Source organism: Labeo rohita, chromosome 1 (genome assembly GCF_022985175.1).
Source record: "Labeo rohita strain BAU-BD-2019 chromosome 1, IGBB_LRoh.1.0, whole genome shotgun sequence".
Lineage (NCBI taxonomy): Eukaryota > Metazoa > Chordata > Actinopteri > Cypriniformes > Cyprinidae > Labeo > Labeo rohita.
The window spans coordinates 21,645,666-21,672,823 of record NC_066869.1 but is presented as its reverse complement, the minus strand read 5'-3'; the positions used below and the strand labels follow the sequence as shown (position 1 = coordinate 21,672,823).

The 27,158-nt window shown below is 36.2% G+C and overlaps 1 protein-coding gene across 2 annotated transcripts in view; it reads right to left on the bottom strand.

Annotated features, from left to right (window-relative positions):
• ctnna2 (catenin (cadherin-associated protein), alpha 2) overlaps positions 1-27,158 on the bottom strand; it is a 423,497-nt gene that overhangs the window by 49,299 nt on the left and 347,040 nt on the right. The window contains exon 9 of one of the 2 annotated variants that reach the window (XM_051107030.1): positions 18,887-19,039. In XM_051107030.1, coding sequence (XP_050962987.1) covers positions 18,887-19,039 — 153 coding nt within the window. Of the gene's footprint in view, positions 1-16,358; positions 16,518-18,886; positions 19,040-27,158 lie in introns of those variants that run through there. The other variant, XM_051107104.1, reaches the window with a different exon arrangement.

The following is a 27,158-nucleotide window of genomic DNA, read 5'->3' as shown; positions in this document are numbered from 1 at the left end:
TCACAACTTGCTGCATTCATACAGTATAAAGTTTAATGTTTGATCACAGGTGTGTGTATAATGCATATTTTATAGCTTTGCATGAGGCTCATCTGATCAAAATCCAGTTTCATAATATTAATTTTTACTGTTTTGAGTGTGTTAAAATGCAGTTGTTTATGCACTGATGCCAGACTTTCATATGAATATTTTCCAGTTTTGCAACCTTCAAGTTCCAAATAAAAAGAATAAATATTTGCACGAGTTCCTTTCATTTCTAAGGTATTTAATTCAGTGGATCATAAAAAAAAAAAAAAAAAAAAAAAAAAAAAGTTACATTAAAACATGACTGTTTAGAGCCAAACATTACAAGCAAAACTACAGTAACATTTAAAAGTCAATTCTTTTATTTTTTAAATTCTATTTTACATAAATGCTTTTCTTTTTCAATTCATTCATTCAAAAAAAACAACTAAAAAATCAGGTTCAAAATCAAGTTCACTTCCAAATATTTTCTAATAATTTACTCACACCCGTATCTTCCAAGATATTCATGTCTTTTTTCTTCAGTTGAAAAGATATTAAGGTTTTGAGGGAAACATTCCAGGATTTTTCTCCATATAGTGGATTTTAATGGTGGCCAATGGGTTGAAGGTCCAAATTGCAGTTTGAATGCAGCTTCATTGGAATAAGGAATAAGGAATAAGGGCCTATCTGGGTAAAAAAAGAATATACATTTTCATTTTTTAAGAAAATGACCAATCGTTTTGCTAGATGAGACCCTTATTCCTCAGCCGGGATCGTGTAGAGCGCTTTTTAAGCGGCTCTGAAACTGTAATTTGGACATTCAACCCACTGGCCACCACTGAAGTCCACTATATGGAGAAAAATCTTGGAAAAAAAGAAACTTAATTTCTTTGTGACTGAAAAAAGAAAGACATGAGCATCTTGGATGACATGGGGGGTGAGTAAATTATCAGGAAGTGAACTAATCCTTTAAGGAGCACAATTGTGAACATTGATAATAATAAGAAATGTTTCTTGAGCACTAAATCAGCATACTAAAATGATTTCTGAATGATGTGACACTGGAGTTATGATTGCTGAACATTCAGCTTCGTCATCACAGAGGATAAATTGCATTTCAAAATGTTAAAATAGAAAACAATGAGTTTAAATTGCAATAAATGCTGCCTTAGTGAGCATAAGAAAAATCTTTCTTTAAAACATGCATAAATATATATTCTACCCACTTCATACTTTTGAATGGTAGTGTAACTATATCTTGATACATACCAGTACAGCGATACAAGATTTTGGTCAAATCACCAACCATTAATCTGGATGATTTGTTTTTTCTCGTGCTTGCTCAAAATTGTCTCTTTTTGATGTTATGAAGTTGCAATTTTACTCTGCTCAGCGACCAGCAGTGTTTTATCTTATCATTAGTTAAGTCTGCATTTACACAGAGGACCTGTTTTTGGATCAAGACGAAAGCACACAAGAACGCTTCACTGGCACATCTCGAAATGAACTCCACTCAGCATAAAAGCCAACATCACTTCAATCTGGTCCAAGAAACACAGCAGAATTTGGCAGCCTTGTAAAAGTTTAATCGAGTAATCCCATAACCCAGTGGGTCAGTCCTTGTTATCTCTCCACACAAAGATGGCCACTGCATTGTGAAATAAATGTTGTCTCTAATACTCTTACACAGTGACTTCTGATAGAAATCCTGTTAATATTACATGTGAAGCTAGGCTTTGATGATGTAGGACAAGCTAAAACTAGGGCTTTCCCCAAGAGAAACCCAACGTTGCCTCAAGGGAGACTGCCTTCACTGTTTTCTCTCTTCTGCGCTTTGGAGACAGATGACACTGCTGCCAGGAAATGGTTTTATTCTCTGCATAGTTTTTTTTTTTTTTTTAATATATGTATATATACTCTGGTAACACTGCTGTGTAAAAATTAAAAAACAAAAGAAAGAAAGAAAAAAAATAAAGCCAAAGCATATATAATATTATTTTTTACTGCTTTGAGTATGTTACATAAATCACAGTTGTTTCTGCACTGATTGCCCACATTTTTTTTTTTTTTTTTTTTTTTTTTTTTTTTTTTTGTTTGCAATCTCCAATTTCCAAATGAAAAGAGTAAATATTTGAGTCTCTTTCATTTCTAAAGTATTTAATTCACTGGATCATCAAAAAAAAAAAAAAAATTAATTAAAATAAATAATTAATTAAATAATAAAAGAATGATTATTTAGAGAGAAATATATATACAAGAAAAAATAAGTATTATGTTTGGGGTCAGTATTTTTTTTTTATTACTTTACTAATATACTTTTATTTTATTCTATTTCAAATTAACACTGTTCTTTTGAACTTTCTATTAATCAAAGAATCATTAAAAAAGTACTACTTTCCAAGCATAACTGTTGTGAATATTGATAATAAAAAGCTGTTATGTACGTATGTATGTATGTATTTATTTATTTACACTGAAAACACTGCCATGTACATATTTTAGCAAGCCAGAAAAAACGAAAAATAGAATATTTAAATTTTTTAGATTTCTAAAAAGCTTTAGAAGTAAAGCCAGGAAATTATGGCATATTCACAAATGAATGTGTTTGTGTTTGTGTTTTCTGTAAGATGAGACTCCAATATCTTTGCACAATTGAAAGTGACACAAAGAAAGAAAGAAAGAAAGAAAGAACAGAATGCTCACAAGCAAGCAAGCAAGCAAGAAAGAAAGGAAGAAAGAAAGTGACATAAAGAAAGAAATAGAGAGACAATTTATTTTTCCTATTCTAAAAAGCTTTAGAAGTGAAGCGACAGCGAATACTAGCTCGGCTGATTGCCATTCAGATCCAGACCATGAAGAACCATCTGTGGACAGACATTTAGAATTCAACTCATGACCTTATGATAATGTTCCATCAGCAGAAGCTGATAGAAGTTTGGAAAAAATAATTAATGAAATAAAAAGAAGCTACTCCAAGGCAGTCCGCCTTGCTCGCATCATCAGATCACGTACGCTGCAAGAATACGGTAGATGCTTCAAAGTTTCTCTCCCCAAGGGCCTGACTGGAGACGCAGATGTGTGCTAAGAAGCGCAGTGAGATCTTGTTTAACAGCGCTGTTACCCACGTGCCCTAATAATGGTAAATTGTCATTTCATTAGCTTTAATTACTAAAGACCGTTAAGAGCAACGGGGTAGACACACTGTAACTAATTTTCGGAGCGCACTGTAGGTAATGCTTCAGGAAGATTGTTCAAAGGCTCTCCTGACGTCTGCGCACGAATGGCAGAAAGCGAATCTAAGAAAAATTATTTGCAACACCTCCTATCGAGATACCTGAAAGCCTTTCCAAATGGCATGGTGACAAAAACTTTCTAATGTGTCCAAGATTTGGATGGCTACCGTGGAGAGGAAAAATAGAGAACAAATTGTGAGCGTTATGAGATTATATAGCTGGCGATGAGGTGGCATAACTGCTATCCTGCAGTGTCAGAAATACTATGGATGGCGGCCAGCAGGAAATGGACCTGTGTGTATGTGTTACAAATAGCGATATTCTGCTTTGTTGTGAATTGTAAATCCAGTAGCCACACATACCTATTTCTCACAACCTGCATGCTGCCAGGATCCCAATAAAAAGGACCGTGATCGTTCAGGTGGCCGCTGCTCTTTGGCGAACCATTAACCTTTTGTTTGGTAGAGAGAAGTGCATTAATTTGTGCTCATGAAATGATTCTGACAATCAATATCAGCCGCGGGAAATACCATAATCGCAATCGGCAAGCAATGTTCACTGTGGCAATCTATAAAACTGACTGACCCAACTCAACTTTGGAGAAGTCTCTCTAATATCAACATTAATGTTATATCAAGCATGAAGTGTGTAATTGCCTAATTCAGTTTAATTAAACATTTTTTTAGATTGTTCTGAAAGTGTTTCAAAGGCAAGATAATCAATGTCATGATTATGACAACCTCCCATTCGTTCAGGCTACATATTTAGGAAATAACCCCTCTGTTGGTGGTTGTAAAAGTTGATCTCAGAGGAGAATTCTGCTATTGATTAACAATAAATAATTTTTCATTACACATTAAGCGTACAATTAAGCAATATGTACAAGAGTACACGAGATTGCTGCTGCTGAAAATCTGAAAACCACATTTTTAGACACAATACAGCATTAATTTTCCTCAAAATGCATTATAATTATCTTATGATGAACAATTTGTCCATTCTCTCTCTTCATTTTTAATCAGAATGTCATAACCTAAAAAAGGAGAGAGAAATGCATAAAATTCAACTGAAATTGAAAAAAATAAAGGTAGATAGAGGTTATGGATTACTTTCTGAGATGATAATAATAATCATAATAACGTAAGACAGCCATCTCTAAACTTTTCTATCAGTAATAGTAGTAAGATTTTTTGTAGGGTTTTGAAAAAAGGGCCATGAAAACGGATGCAACACTCCTTAAAATTAACACTGTTATGTTATAATGAGTGTCTCTTCGCCTTTTTGAAGAACACCGAACAAAGTGAAAAGAGCCTAGTCAGAGTAACAAGAGAAAGAATAATGAGGTCTTGTCTTTTTTCGATACTGGAGTGAAGTGGAGATGTGATGCAGGATATGGAGCTGTACAGATGTAGGGGGGTAGCAGGTGGAGCAGAGATAGGCAGAGAAACGCGCAAAAGAGGATCCTGTAGGAGGAAATAGAGATAGCCTTTAATTTGAGACCAATTGCACAGGGGAGATGGAGCATCATGCAGCAGACACTTGAGAATCGTCCATCTGCAAGGTAATAAATTCCATGCGTATTAGCATCCAGTTTCACCCACACTCTATATCTCTCACACAGGCACACCGAATTGGGCCCCCAGGTACAAGCAGTTTCTTTATGGCTATGGGAAAACATTGTGAATGAAGAACTGATTGTTGGGCTTAAAGAGCATACAGCTTTTGCTGTAGAAGGGTACTGACTGCTTTCATGCTTTCTTTATGTGCCCGCCAGACACGTATAAAAAGCTTACTTTGATTATAGCTAATGTCTAAAGAGGAATGTATGTGCCTCAGAGAGAAAGCTGTTTGAATACACTGTCATAAAAGGTACAGATTGGATCACTGTGAACCATTTTTGCAAACTGCTCTTAATATTTTTAAATATTTAGGTATGGTATGGCCACTGAAAGGATTAGTTCACTCCTGAATTAAAATTTTCTGATAATTTACTCATCCTTGTGTCATCCAAGATGCTCATTTCTTTCTTCAGTTGAAAAGAAATTAAGGTTTTTGAGGAAAACATTCCAGGATTTTTCTACATATAGTGGACTTCAATGCAGCTTCAAAGGGCTCTACACAATCCCAGCAAAGGAATAATCCACAAATGCTTATCTTGCAATAGCTCTGCGATTACATGTCTGTGACTTCACGCATGGCTTAATCACGTTGGAAAGGTCACACATGATTAGTTCTGTCTGTGTACTTTGCTTCATAAAGGTAGAGTAGGGCGAAAAACTCCATCTCGATCTCAGAGCATTTGACTTCTTTGCACGTTCGCGTGAGTCAGTACTTCCACCTACATCACGCGTGACCTTTCCAACGCAACGCGTAAAGTCATGGACGCAGAGCTAGTGCAAGACGAGCATTTGTGGTTAAAAACTATATAAATTATACAATTTAGTTATTATTATTATATTTTTTTCAGAAAATGACAGATTGTTTCGTCAAATAAGACCCTTACTCCTCAGCTGGGATGGTGTAGAGCCCTTTGAAACTGCACTGAAACTGTAGTTTGGGCCTTCATCTCGCTGATCCCGACTGAAGTCCACTATATGGAGAATAATCCTGGAATGTTTTCCTTAAAAACTTCATTTCTTCTCGACTGAAGAAAGAAAGATATGAACATCTTGGATGACATTGGGGTGAGTAAATTATCAGGAAATTTTAATTCTGGAATGAACTAATCCTTGAATCCACAATCCATGGATAAACATTCCACATCTTCACCTTTCTAAAGCCATTTATTGTTCCAAGCAGCACAGCACAGTGCAAAAAAATTAAAAAACCTGCACTGGAAACCAAAGCGAAAACTTGTTGCACACCTTAAACTGACAAGGTGTATTCTTTAAGCGCAAGCATACATTTTACAGAGAACTACTGGTATTTGACAAGCATCAAATAACAACTTCTCTCACAAAGCCTGCACAAAGAGTATATTAAACTATTCAAGCATGTATATATTTTACATGCTACACTGCCGGTTAGTCTCCATTCACCCCTGACAAGCGCTCATCACCGAGACAATCAGAAGGTACTGTCAAATTGCACACTTAATCAGAGGTGGGTGGATGCTGATGAAAACCCTGTAATACAGGACAAAAACTCCCTATTGTTCCCTCACACTGACATCTGCAACATTAGATGTCCTCCTCTGTCCTCTCCTCGCCTGGCTAACCACCCGCAGGGCAACGGCCAGCTAAGCGGCATTTACAGTGTTTTCAATTGGATATGATAAGCTAATTCCACAGGCTGGCATTCTGATTCTCTCTAATGTTATTTTTCTTTCTTTTTAACATGGCCAGCCTGGCCCCGAGCAGTAAAAGTTGAAATTGGACAGCTTTAGATTGTCCGATTGCCCGAGATATTCAATTACCGGAGATTAACCCGTGCAAACAAGTGCATCTGGCGCCATCTCTGATCTCACAAAAGTCTGTCTAAGGCAAGAGACTATGGACAGAGTAGCTGCCATATGGAGAGAAAAAATAATTATAGCAACTTCCTTCTTGCTCAGAAAAAGAAATGACTTTCTGAGATCATTTGTTCCACAGCAGGTACTTTACTTATTTTAGTAATAAATGTAATAAAAGTTAATTTGGGATGGATGGCTTGTGATGTCATGACAGAATGATGCCTTATCTTGTGAATATTATTTAGATGAACACTACTGGAATGCCCTGCATAAATAAATAGATAAATGTATAAATAAATAAAAGCACACATTAATACAAATCACATTACAAACAAAATATGTACAGTGCAACACTGCTTGAACAGTTGTAATGGCAATAGCACTTACAGTAGTTATTTTCTACATAAATACAAGTTCAATCTTCTTATATTTGTGCATTTTATTTTCAGCTATTTAAATAATTACAAAAACTTCTTTTTCAGAATGCACAAACTATGATGCAATGTTTTTGTTATATTAGTTATCTACAAAACGTTGTTAGTATGCACAGTATTATGAGACCATGGTCTCATTTACTTTCATTCATTTCCACCCACTATGTCTGAAAAACTCAACCATTCGTTACTGTGGATTCCTTATTAAGAAGATTTATTATAGGGAGCCGTATACCAAGAAAGGTACATTTACAAATCAAATGGTCCATTGTTTGACAAATGTAGTTTTTGCTGACCAGCCTGAAAATCATCTGAAATATCAGTCAGTCAGCATATGCATTGTTAATTTATCAGCTGTGGATTAGATGAGCCCCATCAATCCTGGTATCGACACTTTAAACACAGCATTGACCTGCTATAACGCTATGGCCCTAACTGATACTGGCTATAAAGTGGCTCATAAAATGGCTCCTTGTAACTCTAACTGCAAATTATCCAATGATCCAATCAGGCTATTGATTCTCTCCTGCCTGTCCATGTCTTAATCACCTTTTGACATACATTAGCACAAGCAAAATCAGTCATGACTGGGCAGTTTGCTTAGTTAAGCCAATGCTGTCCATCGTCATACTGTAATATGTCATTTTGCATTTGTAAAGAATAGTTCGATTTTTAATCATGTTTAAACATTAAATCTTGTACATGAAATAATATAAAAATGCTTCAAAAATCATTTAAAAATGTTGATTTGGTGCTCAAGAAACATTTTTATCAGTGTTGAAAGTGCCAGTTTTTGCTGCTCAATATTTTGGTGGAAACTATGATACACTTCAATTTTAAAAATGTATAATATGCAAGAAACTAAAGAATAAATAAAATTCTATTCCACATAATTTAATGTGATGATATGTTGCAATATTCCTATTTTTCCTGTACTTTTTAACAAATAAATTACAACAGCGTTTTAGTGCCACGTAAAAAAAATAAAAAAATAAAGTTGTAATATTACGTAATATTATTGTAATAAAGTCAAAATATTTTGAGAATAAAGTCAAAAGTATGAGAATTATTTTGAAGCAATTACAAGATTAAAGTTTCAATATTTTGAGAGTAGGCAAATAGCCTGGATTGGGAGCACGGGGAGAAATTACGAAGTTTCAGCTTTCAAATTCTGTCAGTTTTATAATGAAACACAAACAATATGTCTATTACAATAATGAGTTTTTCACACTCTTTAATGTGGTGTGACAGATCGCTGTATTCGCCCCAGTTTAAGCGGCATGTGAGTTAGTCATCCTTCCGATTACAATGAGACATTTATTTAATTAAATTAAGAAAATATGCATGCGCAATACAGTCTGTACTCAAAATATTATGACTTTAACTATAAGATTTTAATTTCACAAAACATTTCAAATTTATTCTCGAAACATTTCAACTTTATTCTCGTAATATTTCAACTTCAGTCTCGGAATTTTGACTTTATTCTCGTAGCATTTCGACTTTATTCTCATAATATTTTGACTTTATTCTTGTAATCTTAGATTTTGTTTTATTTCTTAATGTGGCACTAAAACGCTGTCGTACACAAAAGACAGAAGAATAACAAGAAAAAGCCTTAATTATTCCAAACTTTTTATATACATACTTTTCATTATTCAACATATATTAAAAATAAATAAAAACTTTTGTAAGATGATAGGGGACATTGGGTAGCTTTGCAATACAGGTGTATGACACCATGATGCAGCAGTATATAATGACAAATGGTGCTTGCAGAGGGAGAAATCAGAAAGTAATGCCTTCCAGGGAAAAGGTGAGGGAGAGAGAGCCTGATCTATCTTTTCGGAGCTCCTCCCAAACGTAGAGGCGCCTCTGCGTTAGATTTCCTCAGAGGCCTATAACTCTGCTTGAAAAGGGATTACGCCAGTGCAAAGGTCTGGGTCACCACAAATAGACTTGTTCCAATAGTCATCTATCGTGTTCGGCACACCATTTAATGCAGCAAGGCCCCCTCTTTCCTGCAGAATAATATTTACTGCCTGCAGCAATGCGTTTGGAATCATGAAGGCCCGAAGGCCGATTCAATATTGGTTACATTCAGGTCGATATCGATTCTGCATAATCATTAGAGAAGGCAGCCTTTCACCCTTCATCTCATCAGGAAGGTCAGTGCTTTAAATTCAAGTCTATGCGACTTCATGAACTGGAGTGGCACTTAAAGTCACACTCTACAAGAGATACGGGCGCTGTTTGCCCTGAATATAAAGGAAGGGGAGCTGCTCCAGATTAGGGTGACCTGAAAAGACCAGAGCTATGTTGGTAAGGTGACTCGCAATACACAAGACGATAGACTTTCGTTCCATGAAAATTCTCTGAAAAATAAAGTTGATTGTAATATTTGGACACTGGGTGAACAGATGCATGAATTCAGAATGTTTAGAAGAAACGAGAAAAGTTGGACTTCATTCAGGGTGTTTAAGCACTTAAGGGAGAGAAGGCCAAACAAACTTAAAAATAAATAAATAAATAAATAAAATCACCAAACCTCAATAACTTGACCCTATTCAGTCTTGACAGCCATAATCAATTACTGCAAATACAGTGCATTTCCATTAACAGTTGGAACTTTTGTTTTTCTGTTAATATTTTTTTAAATGCTGAGAGACTACTAGAAATTTATTCCATCCAGATAGCAATCATTTAAAACTGCTATGTTTTACATTAATCGAATTTCAATTAATTTGTTTTAATTACACGGATACGCATTAAATATGCAAAGGATTATCTAAGTCATTAAAGCACTAATTGGAACAAAGCACTTTTTATAATACTCAATGTCTGAACAATCATGACTCTAAGAAATTACACAGCACATTTGAATCCATGTAGCGGTTAGCTAGTTCTCGTTACCTCCAATAAATAATTACATTTCAGACACAGTTGCAAGAATTCAGTTCTAAAGCTCAGTTTTTGTTTTGTTTTTTGTTTTTTTCAGAAGGAACATAAAAAGCAAGGAATTCTCCATGGAGATGTGGGGATCAAAACAATAGTAATGAAGCATTCACATAGTAATGAAAAATGCAAACACAAAATTAAGAATAAAAGCTGGCACAAAGAAAAGACAAAGCGGGACATAAAATGAGTGATCCATAAAAGATAATATTCAAATGTATGCAAACAAAAGCTTTACAGGAGGATAAAATGTTGTCATGGGAGGGAATACAAACAGATTACAGATAAAACAAGGGATGCTGAGACGTCAAACTAATGAGGAAAAGCACAACTGCGTGTGGCGTCGTCCTCGGGGAATGACTTTGGGGAGTTTTGTTTCCGAGACCTGAGAGCGGAGCCCTTTTGAAGCCCAGGCTGAAAGCTCTTTCTTTAGGATAGCATCCCTAGTGAGCCAGCTAGCTGAAAAAGTAGGTTATGAAGATTCAAGTGCACACAGATGCAGGTCAGGACTGCTCAGCAGGTATGATTTTTTCATATCAGGAAGACAACAAAGACACTTCTGTGACTGTACATAACACTTACAGCTCACAGGGACGAGTGATGTAACTTGCACGCTTTTTTAACAAAAGCAACTTTTGCAGATCACCTGGAGGTTTAATATCTTGCATGTTGGTAACTGTCCAATTTGGTTACCAAGTTTAGTTTCTGCAGAAGGTACACTAAAACTGCAATAGCTGAAGAACATGGGATGCAGAAAAACGTGTACCAACCTCAGAGGTGGTAAAAGGACCGCAGTTGACTAAACATGAAAGGACAAGATGAGTTTACTGAAAAAGAAAGATGTGCAGAACAAGAAAACAAGTTTATTGTGCAAACTTTGGAGAAAAGCCTCAAGGATACAGAACATAACAAGTCTGATTTTGAAGGGCGTGTTGGCGGCCAAGAGCTGGAATGAAGGACCAAAGTTAATCCACTATTTGAATCGTGATGAGCCATGACGTCCTTGCGGCCTTCACCTTCCAATCAGACTTTCTCACCTCTATAAACTGTAAATCTATTCTTCATCTTGGCTTGAATGGGATTCTTTATAACCTGTGTTTCAATGAATAAAAGCATGTCTGTGTTTGATCAGCACAGTTAAGGTTTAGTAAAGGGGACTGTTAATAAGCGCAGGTGAATTATAAGAAGGCCATCAATTAAAGAATGTGTAAAAGTCGGACTGCAGCGGCGGGTACAGCTATTTGATGATGCAGAAATCCTCTGGTGATCATGGGCAGGTGAGGAAACATACTTTTATTACAATCTACTGTCTGCCAAACATTTAGAAGTTGGCCTTCATCATTGATCTGAGACCCGCTTTGTTTCTTTCTTATAATGGTTATAATACTCACATGATGGCGACATTCTTAAATCTATTCAGTAGATTCTGATAGTCTAGGCGAGGCATTATTCATTATTCATATCATGTGTGTGTGTGTGTGTGTGAATGATGCAAAGTATTCTGTGAGTTTATTCATAACAGTTTATATATTTATAACACTCATCTGGGAACACAACGTGCACCATTTCATCAGATTTGTAAGGTAAATCATTTACAAATCATTTATAGATTTTGTACAATGTATTATAAACAACAGAGCTAACGTACATTACGCATTATAACAAATGACTGTAATTTTAATGGTAAAAGACTGTACAAATGCTACAGGAAAAAAACTAATAATTGGTTAATGGTAAGTTCCCCTACTACATACAGTGAAAAACGGTATTGGACATTACATATAATTTTACGACAGTATACCGTTTTTGAAAGTAAAAAATAACTGTAAATTGATAACCGCTGTATGTTACATCTAATGTTGTTAAATTAATATTTACTGCATTATTTCAGTTTCATGTGTTACCATGATGGTGTTTAGTGTTTGTGTGAATAACACTGTGCACCTTCTATGTTATTTAAAAGCTGTTTTGGTTCATCACGTGACTTTCTCATCATCACCTGCTTTTGGTGGTTATCAGTGTACTAAAATAGGTACTAAACAGATTTCAGTACTTCAGTAGGTTGGTATATCAACATTACATCAGGTAATGAAATTACGGTATTTCAATGTACATTTAAGTTAAATATTTAAAACCTAAAATGTTGCTACCTTACTTTTTACGATAATATTCTGGCAACCACAGCTTTTTTACTGTCAATTTTACAGCATGTTTTACAGTGTATTTTAACAGTTTTGTTCAATAAAACCATATTACTTACTTTTGATACTTTATTTGAACTAATTATTATTTCTATTATATGTTTTTTAAAGTAATTTTAAAGGCTATTGTTCACTTGCACTGTAAAAAATAAAAAAACACAATTTGTTGAGTCAGCTTAAAATAATTTGTTACCCTGCTGCCTTAAAATTAAGTTCAGTCAACTAAAATAAGTTTAGTCAACTTGAAATGTTAAATTGGACTAAGTAACAACTTAGATATTTGTGTTTGCTAAACTTAATAGATGGGTAAGTAACCCAGCTGCCTTAAAATTTTAAGTTGATTCAACTCAAATATCTAAGCTGTCACTTAGTATAATTTAACATTTCAAGTTGAATAAACTTTTTTTTAGTTGACTGAACTTAATTTTAAGGCAGCCAGGTTACAAATTATTTTAAGTTGACTCAACAAATTGTTTTTTACAGTGTAGGTCTGTTTTTATTACTACAAAAAAATTAATAGATAAAAAATAATTACAATTATCTGATTACTCGATTAATCACCAGAATAGTCTACAGATTACTCAATCACCAAAATAATCGTTAGTGAAAGCTCTAAATGTATTTTTACAAATTAATAAATTTACTAACATAACTAAATTATTAAATATTTGCGACCCTAAGCCCACTAAATAAATTCTTTGTCACAAATTACAAAAATTAAGAAAAAAAGTGTCTTTATTCCAAATCTTTTGGAATTGTATTGAAGTTATTTGCTGAAAATCTTCCCCTATACCTGACTAATCAAATTCAAAAAGATGAATAAGATCACTTCTAGAAACAACTTCTGACGTTATAGACTGCAATTTAATTTTCAGTGTTTTGATGAGTCTGAATCTGCGAGTGCTAAAGAGATTTTCGTTGAATGAATTTAATTTCAGTTTGATCCTCAAATAAAGCTATGATATAGCTTCACAAATATGTTGAATATGACACCAGTATGTTCGATTAACATACGGCACAAGACAGATGTTTTAGTGGAGAATGTGTGATGTTTAGTGACGTTTCCTTGCGAGAGAATGTTGTTAGCATTTTAGAAGAAACAAAAGTGGTATAGAATCAGCATAAAAGGCTAATGCAAGCGTTAGCAGGTCTTTTTGCTTAGGTTTTCTTTTCTTTACTGCTAATCGTCCCTCGGCAGTAACAGAGATGATTTTCGTTCCTCACGCTGTGATGTCACAGGTGGTAAGACGAAGAGGGAGAGAGCAGGACACGAGAGAGCAAAACCCCAGTCCCCTCGTTTTATTAACACAAGTCCATTCTCTAATGCAATCTCTGCTAATTAAGGTCACCATACCCACATCATAAATATTTCGCTACACCCACACACAAGGTCTGCTAGCTGTGGCAGCATTGCCTGAGGCTTGGAAAGCTATCTCTTTCTTTCTCTCATTCTTTTTCATGCTACTTCTATTTCAAGGCCAAAAAAGAATACATCTGGTAATTAGCAGTTTTTTTTCCCCCTTTCCTTTCCACTTTGTATCAGGTGAGGCAGATGGTAAGGAACTACTTCCAAGATGTTCAAATGCTCACATGTTGACCACTAAATGACAGTTACTTCCAGAACAGACATTTTTGTGATAAAAATATCATGTAGCATAGCAACTATTCAATGATAATGTGTCACAGTCACATACGAGTATTGATCGTGACCTATGACCTTTAGGGCTTTGAGACTAACCTGAAGTGGTGCCGGTGAGTGGCAGCCTTGACATTTCACTCGTTTTCTATTGAAAGGGTAAATTCACACATTATTTTATTTGCAGATTTTGTTTTAGATTGCTTTTAAGCGGAAGGTTCAGTGTGTTAAAGCTGCATGTGTGAGCCCTGGCACAGTCCTATGAAAAAAACTGAGGCATCAGTGATCTGAGTGATCTTTTATGGATCTTTCTTTTTTCCATTAAACAAGTGCTTACAAGAATCAATATGAATTAAAAACAGTATACAAAAATTAATGTTTGCATACTGTTTGTTTAAAGGGCATCTTTGTAATCTTTACTCAACAAGATAAAACTATTCCAGGACATACTCTAAATCTAACTTTAATCAGTTTCCAGTAGATAAAAAATCAATTCCTGCCTCAATATTTGGTATTCCATTTTAAAACGGATTATAAAATGAGATGCAAACAATGTTCCATGTTGATCTCAGGTACCAAATAGAACTTCACATTCTCATTAGGGCTGGGTAATGAGTTTGATACTCTTTAGGCACCGACTGAATTGCAAGATTGAGTATTGAAAAATGTCTTGTCGCTTGTTACCAAATTTTGATACCTAATTTTTGATTTGTGATATCTAAAATATGTGGAAACTGCACATGTGCCACGGAGAGGTGCCAAACACGGAATTGCAGAGGGGAGAGCAAAACAAAACAGTGGTCGTGAATTAGAAGTACAAAAGGAGGATTTGTAAAGAAAAATGATGGAGGATTTTGTTGTAATCCAGTAGGAAACTTTAGGACAGTAGGAGGTTTTCCTTTGCAAAATTAAGATAACTTTGCTTCCTTTGCTTCTGTAAACAAACATTGTTTTTTGTGAGTTCAGCGGCACATGCGCTATGCATACGTCCTTACGTCACCTGCCCGGCTTACACGTATAATAGTCAGTGCAAGCTAGAGAAAAGTAATTATAACGTTTTAAATATAGATATTTAAAAAAACACATCGATTCGCTACAGGAAGACTTTATTCACCCCCGGGATTGTGTGGACCACTTTTTATTATGGATGGACTTCTTTTGGAATGGTGAGCGGAAACAACTGTTCACTGCCATTATAGAACTTGGAAGAGCCAGGATTTTTAATGCAACTCTGATTGGATTTGTTTGAAAGAAGAAAGTCATATACACCTAGGTTGCCTTGAGGGTGAATAAATCATGGGCTAATTTTCATTTTTGGGTGAACTAACCCTTTAATACATATTTCATAACATTGGTATCAAAAAAGGTATCTTTCAGGAGATGGTATCGAAGTCAAGGTATTGATATTGAAACATTTTGAATGATACCCTACTATTCCTCATCTATCCACACTAAACTAACTACACCGCCTTAAACTAAGAAATGTTGAAAGCACTGCAGAATTACAATCTTTACATGTTTTGCCTCACTAATGGCTAAACAAATAACTTTTTCAAGTATACAGTTCAATCAAAAAAAAACTTTTTATTTATTCACCCTTTTTTTGTGGAGCACAAAATATATTTTGAAGAATGCTTCAACTTTTTTTTTTTCTTTGTATGCCCATATAATCAAATTCAATGAGCAAACCGACACTGGAGCCCATTAACTTTCATTTTTAAAGCATATTCTTTTGTGTTCCACAGAATGAAAAGCATATACGTTTGGAACAACATAACGGATGAACTATCCCTTAAGCCATCTCTGCACATTAAAGCGGGTTGTGAGAAAGCATTTTAACATTAAAAAAAGGATGTTTCACCTTCAAAGCCAAACACATTTGTATTAACCTTTGCTAAGGCTAGCAAAACAGCAGTGTAACCCAAGCAGACATGATCTGCTAAAAGCAGCCGGTGTGGAGGATGATCTAAAGTCAGCAGAAACAGTAAATAATGTAAATATGAAGGAAATAATATGAGATTTTCCAGAGGAAGAGACGCACAGATCAGTGAGTCACAGTGCGTGAAACAAAGTTTACATCACTAAACTGCTTTTCCCACTGATAGTTGATATATGTGTTTTTGTGCAATTCATGTGTGTGTGTGTGAGACAAAGAGAGACAGAGAGTGAGACAATAAACGTGTGTCAACAGGTTCACATTAATAACCTACTGTACATCTCAGCTGTGCTACAATTCTGCACATACTTTAATAACCTTTTAAATTGGCAGTTCTTTTATAGTGCAGTGCATATAGAACAAAAGAAACTAGAACTCCAAAGCTTTTGCAGTCATTTATAGTCTACACAGTGAATATGAGAAAGTAATATTTAAAATCTACTGAAATCATTAACATTAACCATTAAGTGAATGTCAGAATGGCTCTCTGAAGAGATAAGGCCTACCTCAAACTCCCATTTACTAGCTTGTATTTCTCGCAGGATGAAATCGTTGTAACATTTGCAGAGATTATTGCTGTACAAATTAAATATAATCCATATTCATATTCATGTCCCCGTTCTGTTGCTATTGATTGCAAGAGAAAGAGAGAGCGCAAGAGAGGGAGTGATTTTTTTTTTTTTTACAGCGGTACAGACATTGCATCAGGGTAGAGCTATGACACGTGACCTCTATTTCATCAGGCTTCTTGACCCCGGCAGGAAACAGTGACTATTGATCGGCTGGAGAAATGGACATGAGCTGCTTGGCTGTTCTTTATTCTGAGATCATACCAGTAAGGGAACATTTTATTTGATGAAGTCAGGGAACAGCACTCCCTTCAGGTCGACTTTGTGTGTGTGTTCCTGACCTAGCTATGCTTTAGGGACAAATTTGCAGAAAAATGTCTCCGGAATGTAGTTAAATCTGACAAAACCTCAAAGGGAAAAGAGGTGGATAAATAATATATATATTTTATACACACTACCATACAAAAGTTGTTTTATTGTATTTATTTTTTTAAAGAATATTTTTATTTATCAAGGATGCATTAAACTGATCAAAAGTGACAGCAAAGACTTTCATACTGTGCAAAAAAATTAAACTGAATGTTATTTTTAAACCTATTTATCAAATAATATTAAGGAAACGTACGTTTTCACAAAAATATAAGCAGAACAAAAGTTTTCAACTGTGATTAGAAGTAATGCATCAAAAATATCTACTATATAAAATATATTAAAGAGGTCATCGGATGCCCATTTTCCACAAGTTGATATGATTCTTTAGGGTCTTAATGAAAAGTCTATAATATACTTTAATTAAAAATTCTCAATGGTAATGTAAAACAACACCCTTTTACCTTGCCAAAATCAGCTCTGCAAAAATCATCCCATTCTGGTCGAGGCTGCTTTAAATGCAAATGAGCTCTGCTCGCCCCGCCCCTCTCTTCTCTCTGTGGAATGACGAGCCTGTTTACTTTAGCCGCTCAGCAGCTCAGATGTCGGGAGTAAATGACGACCACTACGTTCATTATTACATCCAGCAACACAACACCTCAATTGCTCAATTCTTGTCTAACTTACATCCCTGCTCCGGCGTCAAAACACGCTCATGTCAATCATCTATCGTGGGAGTGGCCTCTGTCGGTGCGACGCCATACCAACAGGCATCTGAGAATGGCTCGATTTGAAAAAGGGAATATTATTTTTACAGATTAATTAAAAACCACTGCATGGATTTTTATCATTATAGGGTAGATTTATACATACACTGCCAACACACGTTAATGTTCGAACAACACGTAAAAGTGAACTTAGCATCCGATGACCCCTTTAATGATTACATTACTTAAGAGTAGTTTTACTGTATTTTTTATGAGCATAAGACTTAATAAGCACTAATTTAATTTTAAAAACTGGTTTTGTCAATATAGAAAAACGTTTAAAATTGATACCATATTAAACATTGCACAAAATGTCTGTGAACTAAAGTTGTCAGCCTTTAAACATTAATATTCCAGTAGGTCAGATAAATCATGCTGCTCCAAGACCTTCAAGGCCACACAGATCTGTGGAAGTTCCCTACCACAAATCACACAAATATGTCACAATAATAAATCTTTCAGAAAAGATTTGAAGGTAATTGCATGTGATATTATTCATATTTTGAAGTTCAATTTAGGCACATTAATAGTAAATATATTATGGAATTTGATCGTAAAACTTCTCCCGCCATCTAAAAGCACTGGGAACTGCTCTCTCAGACTAGTTACATTATTGATACCATGCTCAAAATTGAGTGCTGAACCCAGTGTTTCAGAGTCAAAAGCAATTGCTCCTTAAGCTCTTCTTTAGGAGAGCAACCATCTAGAAGCCACTCACAGTCTTCGACAGCAAACAGAATATCTCACGTTTTCATCGACTCATGATAAACTATGAAACAGTTTACTCTATAAAGCTAGGAAAATGGATTCTAAAGCAAAAGCAAGTGTGAGGAAACGTCAGGATTTATCTGTTTTACTCAGAAGTGACCCTCGAACGCTTTTGAAAAGTTCAGTTCAGTATAAGTTATATGCCCTTTTGCATTTTTGACATATCAACCTCTAACACCAACCTTCAGATAAGCGTCTCTTTTCCATTCAGCCGTTTTACCTCAGTCACCATGCTGCTCTTCGATAATGGGAATGAACTGCATTTTTTGAAGTCGAGTCACGAGAGATATTAAAGAGGAAAAAAAAAATGTTAAAGCCATTCCCTGGTGTCATTCCCCCTCTGTGATCCGAATCCATGTTATCAAACACAAATTCGTCATTACAGAATTGAGCTCCACTGCATCATATTCCACCATTAAATTGCCTTGGCTTGGCGGATGACTTCCTAAAGGCCACCTCGTGCTATGACTGATAGTGGCCTGCGGTGCCCCAGATAAGAATCATTCGCTCGGGCTGAATGAGATGAGGGAGTTGAGTGAGGGGGTGTTATACGTTACTCACCTCCACCAGCTTGTTGGCGTGTTCGCGGAAGACCTGCGCATACTCCTTAACCTCTTTCTCGTTACCGCTCTTGGCCGCCTCTATCAGCACCAGCAGAGGCACGTTGGTCTCCAGGAAAGAGTCAGATATGTGGTCCATAACAGCCTTCCGTAGCTAGGAGAAAAGAGATAGAGAGAGCAGGGATCAGCTGATGTCCTACATAAACTGTCCTGCACTTGAACTTGTACTCAGCGCTTAGACTGTTGGGCATTTACAAGCGAAAAACTCTAGGTTTAACACATTTCCTAATGGAGAGCTTAAGTGTGTTCTGGCGTTAAAAACAGCTAGATGGAGCGCAACGGGATTGAACAGAAGGCGCGTTTATAGGTGCATCAGCTCCAATACACCATTATGTAAACACTCGATACACTTGAGATGCTTCAAGAGGGTCTGTAATACCTGGAGTAAGGCACTGTTCACATCCATCTAAATGGCAGTTTTCCCCTAGAAATGTGTGATTTTTGTACCAATTAAAGAAGCTGTAAATGTCTGATGGCAAATTTTCAAAACCCTTTACTAGCATCTATCCAGAGCATTGATGTCAGGGGCCTTAAAAAAAAAAAAGAACCTAAAGCCACATTTCCACCAAGAATGGTTTGGACAGATGAAAAAGCAGCTTAAGACACCTACTATATTGTAATGAAAAATAGCTTTTTATTTCGTAAAAGAATACACTACAAAAGTTTGGGATCAGTATGATTTTTAATGTTTTATGAAGAAGAGTTTTCTGCACTTCAAGGCTGCATTTATTTGATTAAAATGAAATGAAATATTATTGCAATTTAAAATAGTGGTTTTCTGTTTTATTATACTCTAAAACAGAATTTCTTCCTGTGATGCAAAGCTGAATTTTCAGCATCATTACTCCAGTCTTCAGTGTAAAATGATTCTTGGAAAAACATTCTAATATGCTGATATATTATCAGTGTCGAAACAGTTGTGCTGCTTAATGTTTTTTTTTTTTTGGAACCTGTGAGATATTTTTTAAAATATTTTTAAAAACACTACTATTCGAAGTTTGGGGTTAGTAAATTCTTTCTTTCTTTGAAAGAATTTAATACTTATTCAGCAAGGATGTCTTAAAGTGATTAAAAAAGTGATAGTAAAGACTTACAGTTTATTATTAGAAAAGGTTTCTATTTTAAATAAAAGCTGTTCTTTTAAATTTTAATTCATTAAATAATCCTGAAAAAAGTATCACTGGTTCCAAAAAATATTAAGCAGCACAACCGTTTCCATCATATATATTAAATTAGCATATTAGAATGATTTCTGAAAGATTTTGCGACACTGAAAACAGAAATAAATCATAGTTTAAAGTATATAAAAAAAAAAATTGCAATAATAAATTGCAATAATATTTCATAATATAACTCAAATAAAAATAAACTGAACTTTGATCAGCATAAGAGACTTCCTTAAAAACATTGATCCCAAATTTTTAAACAGCAGTGTACGTGAATACTTTTGACACAGGAATGTTCGGGCACAGCAAGAGAGCAAAAGTGCAAATTCTACAGTAGCTAAAAAGAAAACAGCAGACAAGGAAGGAATAGTAAGCAACTTGAGGTTAAGCGCCTGGCTTAGGGGCACAGTGCTAAAAGCTCACGGCTTGCTAATTGCAGTGATCAAGCTAGCAACCTTTGGGTCACTAGCCCTGAGCATAAGCCAGTTTCACATAAAACACATAAGCATGCATTTTGCCTCAAGGTAAGAGAAAAGTTTAAAATATCTCTTAAAACAGGATATGCGGTTATTAACAAGATTACCATTAGTGTTGTTACAAAACAGATTGCAGCATTACAATCATTGTTATATAACTGCCGATTTTAGTAGCAGAACCACATCATCAGCAACATTCACAGTTATATGCTGAGGAAACATTGGCGGCTATTCTAATGGGGCGGTAGGTAGAGTCCCACGGCGCATGTCCTCTAATGGATGATGGGAAACACTCCTAACAAGCAATAATTATCATTCAGTGAGGCATGCACATATCTTAACCAATTAAAAACCCTGTGCCTGGCCATGGTGGGCAGACAGTAATGATAAATTATGGCTAAAGGCGACACATAATCCATCACTGGCAAGAAACTTGGCCAGTCAGAACTTGAGACTTAAGACGCCCTTAAAGGGGACATGTCACAGAAAACAGGATTTTCGGTTTCTCGGTTTAAAAATCCTAATAAGTTGTAAAAAAGGAAATATTTTTGGTTATGAGGTTGCATTAGCACATCAGTAACCATCATGTGAACCTCTGAAAAAGGGATGTTTACAGCTTTTTGTAAAACTGTTTGAGCGTGTTAAAAGATAAAAAGATTGAGTGCACATTTTAAAAATTCAACAGCAAACAGATGAGAAATGTCCCAAAATTATTAATAAAGAAAACATGTTTTTGTTGCAAAAAACCTTGACTAAGTCAATAACTGCCACAAAAAGTGAAATGTGACTCCTCTCTTTGGCATGTAAGGAAGTTTAAGGCCACGCTGGGCTATGGAACGGGCCATGAAATCAGTGCCAAGCATGCGGACGTCATCTTTTCAATCAATGTGCAGCACTCAGTGGAGGAGTTCTTGGCCACCTGAGCATGAAATTCAGAAAACAGAGCACACTCTGTAGGTAATGATCCTTCTCCCCGTGTGCCGATGATTTAATTGAAATGTTTTAATGAACCTTGGCGCTCTGTCTCTAATAACCTCTGGTAAAGGATGTGTGCTTGTCTTCATAATGGTTTGGGTACGACCCCAGGGAAAATGAAATAGAAAAATAGTGACCAAAATGTACCATTTTTCTGATTATACTGACTAAAAAACCTACTAGAGTGTACACGAGTCATGTTGTGGGTAAAAAATGAGCTACATAAAAAAAAAAAGGACAGTGGCGTAGTAGTATTTGAATATATTAATAATCTTAAACTGGGACTCAGTCTGACAGCATTTCATCTCCCCCACCCCTTCTTAAAATTAATTTTTCAGTTCTCACGGAGCTTGAGAGCAAGTGATCTGTCTCTGCTTTTTTATTAAGATTATTTAAGCCATAATTATTTTCCTTCTGCATCGACCATGGCATTTTAGGGTCAGTTCCGTTTGCATCTTATCATCATTATGCCAGCGAGATTAATTTCTGTTTACTGGGAAAATCTAATCTTCAGGTTGCGGACCTTTAAACCTTTATTTAATATACTGCATGTTACAAGTGTGGCAACATGTTAAATCAAACATGGTATTCCCTCGCTCGAAAAGCTTGCTAAATGTTCCAATAGCATTGGCAAGACAACAAGCGCAGCCCACAGTGAGGCCCCTCATGTCTAATGTCTTTTTCAAAGAGGGAATTGAAGTTATAGTCATGTAATCTCAGGACTAAATTGGAAAAAAAGCTTGACGAATGGAGTGCTCCGCCGACTCCTCGCAGACTACAAAAACAGCAAGCCAAAAATTGGAAACACTGAGGAGAGGAAGTGCTTTGCTTTAAATTGCTCTGAGGGACTGAAAAAATGGAAATCTTGTGATCCTACCTGTCATCTTCCCCTTTCTGTCTTTCTGCCTCTTTTCCCAATTTCTCCCTAATCCTTTGTTCTTTTCATCCATATGGCACTGAAGCGCAGGTAAAAAAAAATCAGCATAGCAAACTCAATCAAGTCAAATTCAGACAGAAACAAAGACAAAATAAGGAAGAAAGCACGCACTTAGCCAAGCCAAAAGACAAATCTTTTAATGTCGCAAATGGGGGGGATCTTAAAAGATGAGATTAGCTTGTGTTTGCTAATTTCGCTAACAAACAGTAAAGTGTATTTTTAAGGATTAACCACCTGCTACAACATAAAACCTGCCACCAAGAAAGAAGGTCAAATCGGCAGTGTAATTTACTCAGTCTAAGGCTCAGAACAAAGCTGACAGATGTTTTATTTCTTAATCTGAGAAAACGAGAGCAGTTCATTACGCTGTTGATTTACTCCCACGTCCTCCACCGATTTACTTTTTAAAATTAATTTCTACAAAACTTCGTATTGGTATCATTCCTATCTTTACAACCGAGAGACCAAAACATTTCGATTTTAACATTCATGGAAAACAAACAACCAGTGGCTTCAACTTTGACTGTCAGTCTTAGAATTTGGATTCTCTGCAGACAGCGACAGAAGCTTTGGGTCAAGGGCTCGACGTGTCTTATTAAAATGTCAAGGGCAATCACAGGATAAACATGCATCTGTACCTGGTTAGCAGAAAAGGCAGCCAATACAAATCAGAATGAAGTAACAGCACGGATTTAGTATTAACAATGACATCTGGAGAGGAAAGGGGGTGGAGGGAAAGAAACCGAGTGAGTGGAGATGTGCTGTTTGATCTTCGTGTCATGTCTGTAAATGAGTCTGATAACAAAGCTCCCTCCCCTTCAATGATCACCGCAGAGGTCTTAGGGCCGAGTAGAGGAAGCCAGAGAAATGATTTTCTTGCTCTGGAGAGATGGCATTTAAGTTAAAGCTTTAGCATTGATTCCAATGTTTTTGCTCCTGGCCAAACTGAAAGGTACATCCCTGTGTGCTGTCTCAGGAAGCCTCTTCGGTGAATAATTAAAGAAAAGATATGATGAATTTAGAAACTTAGTGTTTTATGTTTAATTATTTTTTTTTAAAGGAGAACTTCACTTCCAGAATGAAAATTTCCTGATAATTTATTCACCCCCATGTCATCCAACATGTTCATATCTTTCTTTCTTTAGTCAAAAAGAAATTAAGGTTATTGAGGAAACCATTTCAGGATTTATTTTCCAAATAGTGGACTTTAATGGGAGCCAATGGGTTGAAAGACCAAACTGCAGTTTAAATGCAGCTTCAAAGGGCTCTACACAATCCCAGCCAAGGAATAAGGGTCTTATCTAGCAAAACGATCTGTCATTTTCTAAGAAAAATACAAATTTATATACTTTTTAACCACAAATGCTCATCTTGCACTAGCTCGACCTAATGCATTACATAATCACACACGCATGACGTAAGTACCAACCCAGTGTTTACAAACAAACGTGCAAAGAAAGTCAAATTGCAAGTTGAAGTCCATTATATGGAGAAAATTGTTTCCTCAAAAAACAATTTCTTTGTGACTGAAGAAAGACATGAACATCTTGGATATCATGGGGATGAGTGAATTATCATTTAAATGTACATGAAATTAAACACGGTATCACCACTAAACTTCAACAGACTGTAGAGCAAGCATAGACATGATTCAGCCATGAAACAAAGCACAGCACTTTATCCAAAACAATAATCAATACTTGACATCAACCGAAGGTTTTAAATTTCCATAGCTCATTGAAATTGTATATGCAATACAAGTTACAATTTATTATAAGAAAGGTAACTCAAACGGGAGTACTGACTCGAAATAAAAAGCAGTACCTTACATAACACATTCCACACAACAGCACTCAGACAACAGATAGGTTCCATCTCTCATAGAGAATCACATAACACTCGAGTCAATGCACACATCTATGAGCGGACGCTGTGGCAGTGTGACAATTGACAATTTCTTGAAATAGAAATAAGAAAGCAGAGAAGACAGGCTGTGGGAAGGTGTTTCTAGACTGTTGATGAGAGCAGCAGAAGAGCCGGTGTGCACATGGGTTTATCAACTGCTCCTGTTATCATACTCCACTATGACAGACTGAGGTAGCACTGTACCCTGATCCCTGATCGTGAGGGCCTACTGAGGACTTTATCAGCGAGTAGGAGCTCTGTACTTCCAGCCTGAGTCCCACTGCCTGCATTAATGTATTGCCCACTGACTTCAGACTCGACTGCGCTGCAATGCAGGGCTTTTTTTTATAAGGAAAAACGGGGAGTGGCGCCTCTCTGGGGCTTTCGCTTTCTGTGACATTGACTACATTTGTGTCAGTACGAATCAGTTCAATTCGACTGCTGTACTGGATCTTAAATTCTACAATGTGTTTTGGTTTAACTATTTCTTTACAAGAGATTCCTTAATATTCTCTTGTGTAAACATTACCTCCAGGGGTCTTCAACAGGTGGTCCGCAGTAGTACTGCGGGGGGTCTGACAGTTATTGTGTGAGGGGGAAAAAATGCAATAACAAAAAATAAGTTAACTTTAGCTGAAGCTAATGTTCAGTTAAACTGTCCTTTCAACACAAAAAAAAGTATTATGTACAAGTATCTGACTCTGGATATTAAAGTGCCCCTATTATGCCATTTTTGGGTTCCCAATATCATTTTGGGGGTCTCCCACATTGACATGCATGCAAGGTCAAACAATGCTTTTGTTTTCTCAAAATATGCATTTATTATCACCTCATTTTCCAGTGATTCTCAAACGATTCGTTTGAAGCAGTTCAAAGGTTACGTCTCTCTAAAGCCCTGCTTTCTACGAGTCTACTCTGCTCCGATTGGTCAGATGGCCCAGTCTGTTGTGACTGGTCAGAAACGTAGACCCATTGTCATTCTGTATTTTAAACGCTCAATAGAAAATATAATTTATTATACTCACAGGTTGTGATTCAGTGCAGCCAGCTGGTCCAAAAAAACTGGGTACTAAGCCATCTTTCAAAAGCAAGTGTTTTATGAATCCTTTATTGAACTCCTCGAGATTACAAAGCAGTAGTCAGTAAAATGATGTGTTTGAGGGCGGCATTCGTAGAACATAAGTGCACACGTTACCCTGTGATGTGTAGCTGTTATGGAAGTGGGATTCAAATTACTAATGACTCATTCAGGCTGTTCAGAGTCAATTCTTTCTTTTGGGAGACAATAACTTTATTTATCGTGCACTTTCGGCCTTACAACTTCGTTACATTCACATACAGCTACATTACACACTGCATGAAAGGAAATATTTGAAATGGCCTAACAGGGGCACTTTAATAATGATTATTTTCAATGGATTTGCAGTCTATGTATCATAAAACAGTATGTAAACAGATCCAAATTGAGCTATCAGGATGATTACGCCCATAGTAATAACCTTAAAAAGTTTGTGAGAAAGTTTGAAATTCAAGAGCTTTGCTGTAGCTTGAACAATACAACATGACGCAAGCAATGGTAAAGGTCTTGGGTTTAATTGTCAGGAAATGCATTAACTGGCAAACTAAACACCTTGAATGTGATGCAAGTCGCTTTGGATAAAAGCATCTTCCAAGTGCATAAAGGTAAGTCAGATATTTTTATTTAGCAAAAAAGCATTGACATGTAAAAATCGCAAAGCATGCATACAGTACATGCTGTGCACAAGCAATCCCCTTTAAGTTTTAAGAAATGCCTGCCATATACTGTACAGTAGTAGTCTGACATTTCAGAGTGCTGAGGGAACCCGAACTCTCCAGACTGCAGACATCACTCAGAGCAATTGTTTAAAGTTGAAACAATTTCTGCTTGAGAATTTCATAAATGTGGGAAATGTACAACTGATTTAGAAGTGTTAAAACTGAGCTCTACTTTGAAAAAGCAGTTTTAGTTTGAGAGCAGGCAAGATTTATGAGCCTCTCTCTGTGTGTCTGTCTCTGGGAGAATTTCTTAGATGTAGATTAAGAGTAGCTGTCAGCTAAACACTTCCAAAGAAGTCAAAGCGGCTGCGGTAACAAGACTCTGTCAGAACAGCAGTCAGATGCCAGCGCTTCATAGGGTCACAAAAACAAGCCATATGCCAATAGCAATAATTACACATATCCACACAGAGTAAATAATACAAAAGGTTTGTTTATTTTCAGAATAACAAACTATTTCGTCATCTTTTTATAGTATGAGCAAATTCAAAATTGTTTCTATTTTTGATTTACAAAATGGATCCCCACTGAGAGGAACTGCAAAAGAGAGAGAGAGCGAGTTTGCTTAAGCATATGTTCAGAGAAGTGTTGTTCACTAGAGGAGCATCCTGGAGTAAGCTATCCGTCAACAGAGAGCTGGGAGGGAGGACTTGACAGACACATTTATTAAGAATGGGATGACAGATGACACATAGCTCAAAGTGGTGTAAAGGGATGTGTGTAGGGACTGCTAATTGCATAAGAACAGATATTTAAGAGTATTAGTTCAGCGCGGTATGTTCCCACACCTCCAGTATCATTCATCCAGTTTCTAAACAGCGGAAAGGCTGTACCTCAGATATTTTCCTCTTTGTATTCTGCTTATGCTGTTATTCTTGTTTTTTTATTTTCATTCTCTATTTCTCTCTCGCTCTCTGTAGTTCTCGGCGGCAGAGCATTATGGGAGCTCAAGCACTC